An 8625-nucleotide genomic window follows, 5' to 3' on the forward strand; every position below is an offset into this window, starting at 1 on the left:
AGTCCCGATGCCGATCATTTATTTATATTTGTTTATCATTTAATCCGCCTGCGGTTTATTCTTGCACGTGCTTGAGTGATTGTGTTTTTCGCAGGCAACGTTTTCACTTAGAATGGAAGGTATTTCAAAAATTTTCGGAGGAATTGTAGACGTTGTGGATTTGAATATCCGCCAAACATTGAGCAGTCTTGACGAGCATCAAACATTGTGGAATGAGGTAAGTTTTTTCGTCTCGTCGAGTGACGTCGAGTGAGTCCGTTCTTTTCATATTTCTTGTAGCCGACACATGAAATTGAAGCTTATTTTGCTAAAATAACTGCACTGTTGGGTAGTGCCGAAACTCGGGATCGGGGACTGATAGTACTAGGCCATGTTATGTGCCACTGTCCACCGGAAATACTGGAAGAACGATTGCAATATTGGGTTAACGTTTGTGCTAAAATTTGCAATCAACGGGGCCAGACCGCAAGTATTCCCCTTGCCTGCGATGTACTAGGTAAGTTTTGTTTTAATTTCCAATGGTTGTTTAAAAATAGTAGGTGCTTGCAGCGCAACTCGTTCTCAAATCATTGGAATCGTCCGATGTGAGTAAACTGATGATCAGTAATATACCGAAAATCTTGGACTGCATTACGACCGTCGCCGACCCGTCAAACCATTCTAGTACGTTGGATTTTTTGAAAACGGTCATGCTTAAATATCCAGGACCATCTGGACCATCGAAAAACCGAATCGAACAATATCTCTATTCGCTGATCGATTCTGAGGACCCTGTGGTGGTAGATCGCACCGGATCCTGCCTGCTTTTGCTGCAGCAAATCAAGGGTGGAGGTCAGCACGGTAATCTGCATAAAAAAACTTGGGAGGAGTACCACTTGCATCTAGTTGATACAATCCACGACCTGCTGGGTAAAATATTCGCACATACACCGGAGTCATTTGACGTCGACGATAATTTAGAGTGTTTAAAACTTCCTAAAATGATAGTTGACGATGAACCTGTCATCTCAGCACAGCGAATTGCGACTCGACTTGTTAATTTGATTGATTACTTGGAAAAGGCTATACTAGAACCATACCCGGTAGCTAAGCCTGTGAAACCGATGAAGGTTTTGAACGTAATCTTTCGGGGGCACGCAGTCAGCAGTCGTGCTATGGCGAGGAATTCTATCCAAGATAACTTAGCATTGGGATTGTTTCTTCCGAGCATTCAAACGCATTTGCTCAAGGTGCTGGATGCGCTAACACTTGTGCTGAAGTCCAACATGTTGCTATTTGGAAACCTAATCACTGATCTTTTCGATCAGTGTCTTAAGACAACAGTAACAGTTGAATCCAAGGGTAGAAAGAAGTCGTTTGTTGCACTTCGAATGAAAGTTTACGAAAGTATCGGGCTATGGTGTGAAACGACCAGTTCTGGCAGCGGTATTGAAGATGTGGCGGACAGCTTACTGGAACATATTATACAAGACGTGACGCCGTACGAGCCTGAAGTTACACTGCAGGTCAACGCAAGCCGGTAAGTTTCTGATTATATTTATATTATATGTTATATTTTGCTAATATTGTTATTTTTTTCTTAAGCCAAAAACTTTCCAACAAAGCAAAGAGAAAACTGCAAAAACAGCAGAATGCTGCCACCAATTTGGCGGAATCGCACTCATCCGATCCACTGGATAAATCAAAGTTTTTACACGGAGATTGTGGCAACGAAGGTCTTTGTCTGGCAGCGCTCGTTTGTTTGTCGAAGGTTTTCGAAGCAGCCGGATGTTTCATTAAACCCGTTATGCACAAAATTTTACAGGAAAAAATCGTCTCCATCTGCTTGTCGGTGCTCTCCCAATTGAACACAGAAGAAAGGATGAATTTGTACTGTTTACCAAGCTCCCGTGCGGCTTTGCTTGCCGCGTTAAATGCTCTAATTGTAAATCCTCACCATCACTGTCCGTCGCCGTTGCAGTACGGTGTTAATGTGTTCAATATAGCCAAAATTCAGGACCCCAATATTGACGTGCGCATTAAGGCTTCTGAGCTGGCTCGATCCTGTGAACTGTTGGTACATCCAAGACGAGAGGTTTTCTATTTTCCGATAGAGGAGAATGCTGTCAATGATATGCTCGCCGCGAAAAAGAAACACCCACTAAATTCAAAAAATATAACTAATTTGGCAGATACTACTGACCAGACGTCGATTACATTCGAAAAATCTAACTCAGAAAATGAGCAGTGTTCGGAGGATGATGCGGTAGTATCTGCCGAGAAGGAACCGATTGCTCGCGTGGAAGAAGTTACGATTAATGATGAAAAATCTTCACCAATTGTTTATGAATTGGGTGACGATGAGAATGAAGGAGAACTACAAAAATCAGTTGCTGAGAAAACGTCCGAATCGCAAGCGATTCGCATCGATTCCGATGAAAGTGAAGTTGAAGTTGTAAACGACATAGTACTAGTGGAAAAACAGACAAACACTAAGAGTTCGACAAGTAGTGACGAGGAAGTACAGCTAGTAGACGATGAACAGGTAGCGAAATCGCCGAGACGTCAAGCCGTCTCTACGAACGGTTTAGCAGCAGAAACACCAGTAGAAGCACGCAAACGTGAGCTGTCGCAGGCAAATGAAGAAACTAGTGCGGAAAAACGACCAAAACTGGCAGAATGTGAAGAAGATGTGGATAAGCGTGTGAATGATCTAGTTGCGGAATTCGTCGATGAATTGAATGAGGACGTTTAGACGGAATAACATTGAACAGCAATTTTGTGTCTAATAAACCGAGATCGTGTGTTGTCAAGTTTAAACCATTAAACATGATCCACCAGTGAATTGCCTGTTGAAAGTATTGTATTGTTGCTGAGAGTATTAGAGAGAACCCCAATCTACCCTATCTTTATTTTTTTTAAACAAGAAATATGAATATTGAAAATATTGAAGAGACTGGCAGGTTAACCTAAATCAATGACTATTCATGTAGCAAAACAAGCAAGCTTCCCACCCAAGCTCCTTCCCAAAATCAGGTATAATTACAAACTTTCATTCCCACAGACAGACAGACGTTCGACGAAATTTTTGTTGTCCGGAAAAGTATTCCCGACAATATTTCACCGGAATAGAATGCCGATACTAGACACCTCGTTTCATTGGTATTTCCGTAAGTAGACCGAAATTGCGGGAATTGGATAAGATTTGTTTCAAGCAAGCGGTGTTTGTTGAGTCCATTTAGTGTTGCTCATAAAGACTCGTGCAACCCATTGTACAAGGCTGTATCCCCATGTTAGGGGCGGCGTACAACAGCGTCTGACCCGAAGCGGGCGGCGGAATTACGAAACGCGGTGCCTCGCCAGATATATCTAAGACGGCAGCCCCGTCGCGAGACTAGGTATCGCAGCCCTAGTAAGGCAGCATCCCGAAATACGGAACGGAATAATCGGCATGGACCTAGGCGAACGAAAAAGGACAACGATTATTGGAAACTCGGTACTTGGAATTGAGGGACTGTACTCGAACCGGTACTTGCAGGTATCCTGGCTACAGAGCTGCAGAAGGTGAATCTGGAGGTTGCTGCCATACAGAAAGTGAGGTGGCCGAAAACGGACAACCCGAATTCCGGACAGTAGATCCTATTGCGGGCACTTCATGTAAGTACCACATCTACTACAGTGGCGGCATGAAAACAAAAAGGGGAGTCGGTTTCGTGCTCATATGGAAATAAATGAAGCGTGTCATTAGATGGAGGCCGATCAGTGACCCCGTATATGCGTGTTGAGAATTAAGGGCAAATTTTTCAACTACAGTCTGATAAATGTGTACGCACGGACCATCGATAAACCCGATGAAGAGATGGAGGAGATTTATGAGTTCGAGGAAAAGACGTATAATGAGTGCCACGACATCTAGATCGTCATCGGGGATGCAAATGCGCAAGTCGGGCAGGAGAACTTCTTCCGCCCCGTGATTGGTAGAGAAAGCCTCCACTCTACTACGAACGACAACGGCCTGAGGTTTGTCAATTTCGCTGCAGCCGGAGGTATGGCTATCTGTAGCACCTATTTTGCTCGCCGGAATATACGTAAGCACACCTGGAGGCACCTGAATGGAGAGGCCTTCTCTCAAATCGACCATGTTCTGATTGATGGTCGACACTTTTCAAACGTTACAGACGTGAGGTCGCTTAGAGGGCCAAATGTTGACTCGGATCATTATCTCGTGGTATCCAAGATTCGCGCGCGGTTGTCCGACGTGTTAAAATCCAGGACGACAAGGAGGATACAGTTGAACATCCAGCGGCTATCAACTGAAGAAGTGGCTACAGAGTGCCTGCGGAAGGTAGATGAGCGGATCGAGGATCAAGTTGGAGGTAGCCTGAATGAACACTGGAGTCATCCACAGTGCAATTAGCACCACAGCGGGAGAAGTGTTGGGTACATCTGCCACAGCCACGTCCAATGAGTGGTTTGACGGGAAGTGCCAGCGAGCGACGGATGAAAAGAACCGCACCAGAGTTCACATGTTAGCCACGGCTGAGAGTCGTCAGAGCGTAGGAAGCTACCGGGAAGCTAGAGCTGCTGAAAAAAGACTCCATCGCCGGAAGAAACGACAGCGTTAGGAGCGGATTCTTGCGGAGGCGGAAGGCTGCTCCTCTAGGCACGATGCGAGAAGCTTCTACAGGAAGATGAATGGAATCAGGAACCGGAACCGGAACTTGTTAGCCCCTGTTATGTGCAACGATAGGGAGAGGAACCTGATTGAACGGACTGTCAAACTTATTGTTCAACATCGCATTGGAGGGTGCTATACGGAGAGCCGGCGTGCCAAGAAGCGGCACCATAATTACGAAGTCTCACATGCTTTTAGGTTTTGCGGACGATATCGACATCATTGATATCAACCGCAGAGCAGTGGAAGAGCCCTTCGGACATCTCAGGAAGGAAGCTGCGAGAATATGGCTCATCATTAACCCTGCCAAAACGAAATACATGGTGGCTGGTAGAGAGCGGGGTGGTCCGACGGATGTTGGTGCTGAGGTGGTGTTAAATGAGGAAACTTTTGAAGTAGTCGACGAATTTATTTACCTGGGAATATTAGTGACATATGACAACGAGGTTAGCCGTGAGATAAAAAGACGGATAGCAGCTGCAAACAGGGCCTTCTACAGATTGCGTAACCAGCTGAGGTCCCGTAGTCTGCAAACCCCTTCCAAACTTGCACTCTACAAAACACTAATTCTTTCATGAAGCATGGACGTTGGAAGAGGCCGATCGGCGAGCTTTTGGTGTTTTTGAGTGTAGGGTTTTGCGTTCAATCCTTGGCGCAAACTAGAAAATGGTGTTTGGTGCAGACGCATGAACCAGGTGTACAAATCGGCGGATATAGTTAAGCGGATAAAACAGCAGGTTGCAGTGGGCTGGGCATGTAGCTAGAATGCCGAAAGAACGACCAGCGAATACTATATTTAGCAGAAATCCCGATAGAGGCCGTCGACTTCGAGGTAGGCCTCGCACTCGTTGGATGTATGCTGTCGACGAGAATGCCCGCGAAATAAGTGTTAGAGGTGATTGGAGAATAGCAGCCCAAGACCGAGTGACATGGCGACGTATTCAGAATTCGGCATTGGATCGATAATCGGTCTGTCGCCGGAAAAGTAAGTAAGAGCTCGGTGATAACCAATGCTCCGGACTGGAACCGGTTGATGACGTATCTGTAAAGGGACAAGTTTCTGAGGAAAGACGCTGTACGACACATGGAAATCAATATATTTGCCTGGACGTTTGAGCTCCCTCCCGCTGTGCCTTAGACTAATACTTTGAAAAAGTTGCGAGCGGAGTGCGGCCAGTCCGACAAAATCCTCTTCGCTTCAAACTGACGCTGTCGTCATTCGGAACGTTCTCGTATGCCTTCGTCTGATCAGCTTCGTCCTTATTCAGGTGCTCGTCGCATACTAGCACTGGTTCGTCTGAAACTGGCTTGGGTTCTTGTAGATCCGAATGATTGACCAAAGTTTCTTTCGTTGTCAGTGTTTCATCCAGAATGATGACGTCTCAACTTTCTAACTCCTTGTTGTTTGCTGCACTGTATATTCGGTATGCCTTGGAACACTCTGAATAGCCGACCAAGGCCATCGTGTGTATGGGCCATCGCGTTTGACTGTAACACACGTAAGTTTGATAATTTGGGCTGTTTGCCCGTGAATTTCTCGTAGGGGGTAACGGCAACACCTTTCGTCGGAGATCGGTTGATGAGATACACCGCTGTTGAAGAATATTTTGCCGAAGACTTCTTACCTGATTGGCCATCGAACATCAGACACCTGGCACGTTTCTGAGTAGTACGGTTCATGCGCTCCGCCAAACCGTTCTGCTCTAGATTGTACAATGCTGTTGTCTCGTGAGAGGTAACTTCAAACTGATCACCGTTATCGGTTTGAAGGCACTTCAATGTCTTCCCTGTTTGTCTTTCCAAGTAAGGCTTACACTCCTGGAATACACTAAAAACATTGGTCCTCAGAAAGTAGGCGAAAACTATCCTGCTGGCATTGTCAAAGAAGGTGACAAAATACTTACTGCCACCAACCGATGCTTGCTCCATCGGTCCGCACACCTCCGAATCCAGTTCCAGAACTTCGGTTGCTCTCGTACCTTTAGACTTGAACGGTGACCTTTGATGATTACCTTCTATGCAGAGAACGTATGGGGACATTGTGCCTGCCGGGACGTCAATTCCCTTACCATGCTGGGTAGTCGTTTGACGCTGTCCACATTCAAAAAGCCTAACCGTTTATGAAACAGTTCTAGATCAGTGGCTTGAAGCGCCAGACATGCGCTAGATTGACCCAATCGATTCAGCTTGTAGATATCATCCGTTTCACGTCTCGTGGCAATGACATCTCCAGTACCCTAATGCATCACTTGATACGACTTCCTTGCAGATACGACTCACACATGGTTGGTTCACTGCGAGGTCTGGAACACATAAGACGTTGGAGACGGCTAATGTAGAACACTCATTGTTCACATCAGCATGCACTCCTACATTGCCCACGGCTAGAACCGCCAACTCGGATGCGTCTGCCACATAGAATGATTTTGACACTTGCTCTACATTGATCATATTGCTGTCCTGCTTGCACATGTGATCTCCAGCGCCAGAGTCGAGGATCCACTCTTCTGGTGTACTGCACGGCCGTTTCACCACCATTAATGCCGACTTCCTAATTCGGGGCCCCTTTTCGTCCTTTTGGATCTTGGATTTCTGATGCCGCTGCTGGCATTCCGAAGCGTAGTGTCCAAGCTTCTCGCACTTGTGACACTGGACTTCAGATTTGTCCTTCTTCGTAGGTTTCGTGTGGTTTGGTCATATTGCTAATGCACCACTCGAACGATCGAAACTCGACCATCGATTATCATGTCCTGAAGGATTTTTAATTTCACTCATTCGGCAGTCCACTTGATACCGGATGTATCCGAGGCACGTACTTCTTGAGCAGTCACTCGTTGTAGTTCGAAGTTCCGACATCCCGCAGCTTCTGACTGGTCGTAAGTATTTCGTCCACGTATCCCTCGACGGAAACGCAATTCTCCAACTCCATTCGCATCAGCTTTCGTAGCAGACTAATCTTCCGATACTTTCCGCTATCCTGAAATGCCATTTGAAGGCTTTTCCACGCTTCCTTCGCCAGACAAGCATTCTAGTCGAGACTACCCTGGTAACAATATTGGTTTTATCAAAGTTCTATAGTGCTAAATACAGCCAAAACAGCGCTATAAAACTTTTGTAAACCCAGTTTTTTTACCTAAGTATAGTTGTACCGCTGGATGCTTAGGCAAATTATGGCCAATTCACGCTGTGACAGCTCGTTACTGACTTGCGCGCCCTCCGGAGGTTTGTCTGCTGTCCACGTACCTACTTTAATCTTTGCCATCCGCATTCCGAACATCCATTCTGCGTAATCATCATGGCCTTGAAGTTTCTCCTAGGGTTGATGAGATACGCTACTGACTGGAATCCTCTGCTTGCTTGTTCTTGCTTGTCGATTCACGCCGGTATCCGCACTTTTAACAAAGCCTTGTCTAGGCGTTCTGAAGTTATTCCCTTCACTCGAGGTCCTTAGGACATTCTGCTGCTCCATGGTACTTCGCACTAGTTCTTGATCTTCTTCTTATGCAGAAACACACCATTGGTCTTTGGATCTATTCAGAGCAATTTTTGATAATCAAGATTTTCACTGCTGCAAGTGTTGAATAGGGACGAACTTGAAAATCTTTGCTCGAAAGGAAAATATTTTTACTTTGTTACTTCGTAACTATCGAGCTTGCCTGGGCCATAACGTAATAAAAGTAACACGTCTAGTCAGTTTAAAATTATAACAGTGAATGATCTTTATTCAACATAACAATGTAAACGCTTACTACGCTAACACCTATCAATCGAAAACATTTTTAGAAGAGTATGTTTAAACTTAACGGAAACCGAATTTAAACCGGATTGGGTTGTTCAGCTATTCACGGATTTCCGATTTTTGTATATCATCTGCAAGAGTATAATTTTCTGAGCAAAACGTGATTTTTTAAAACTATATCATTATCCTTCGATTTTTGGATGAAGAATAAAAATTCGCTCTAAATCGCTAC

General features: G+C 45.2%; 1 protein-coding gene across 1 annotated transcript; it reads left to right on the plus strand.

Annotated features, from left to right (window-relative positions):
• Positions 1–6: 6 nt before the first annotated feature.
• LOC129718714 (proline-, glutamic acid- and leucine-rich protein 1) lies at positions 7–3115 on the plus strand. The gene is made up of 4 exons (XM_055669759.1): positions 7–217; positions 280–496; positions 550–1519; positions 1585–3115. Exons 1-4 carry the CDS (start codon positions 113–115, stop codon positions 2732–2734), a joined length of 2442 nt encoding a protein of 813 aa, XP_055525734.1. The 5' UTR covers positions 7–112; the 3' UTR covers positions 2735–3115.
• The last annotated feature ends 5510 nt before the right edge of the window (positions 3116–8625 follow it).

Source organism: Wyeomyia smithii, chromosome 1 (genome assembly GCF_029784165.1).
Source record: "Wyeomyia smithii strain HCP4-BCI-WySm-NY-G18 chromosome 1, ASM2978416v1, whole genome shotgun sequence".
In the NCBI taxonomy this organism is placed as follows: domain Eukaryota; kingdom Metazoa; phylum Arthropoda; class Insecta; order Diptera; family Culicidae; genus Wyeomyia; species Wyeomyia smithii.

Excerpts from the sequence above, each read along its gene's own strand:
- LOC129718714 (XM_055669759.1), top strand. The coding sequence starts at position 113 with ATGGAAGGTATTTCAAAAATTTTCGGAGGAATTGTAGACGTTGTGGAT. Across the intron at positions 218-279 it reads ATCAAACATTGTGGAATGAG|CCGACACATGAAATTGAAGC; the intron begins GTAAGTTTTTTC and ends TATTTCTTGTAG. Across the intron at positions 1,520-1,584 it reads CTGCAGGTCAACGCAAGCCG|CCAAAAACTTTCCAACAAAG; the intron begins GTAAGTTTCTGA and ends TTTTTTCTTAAG.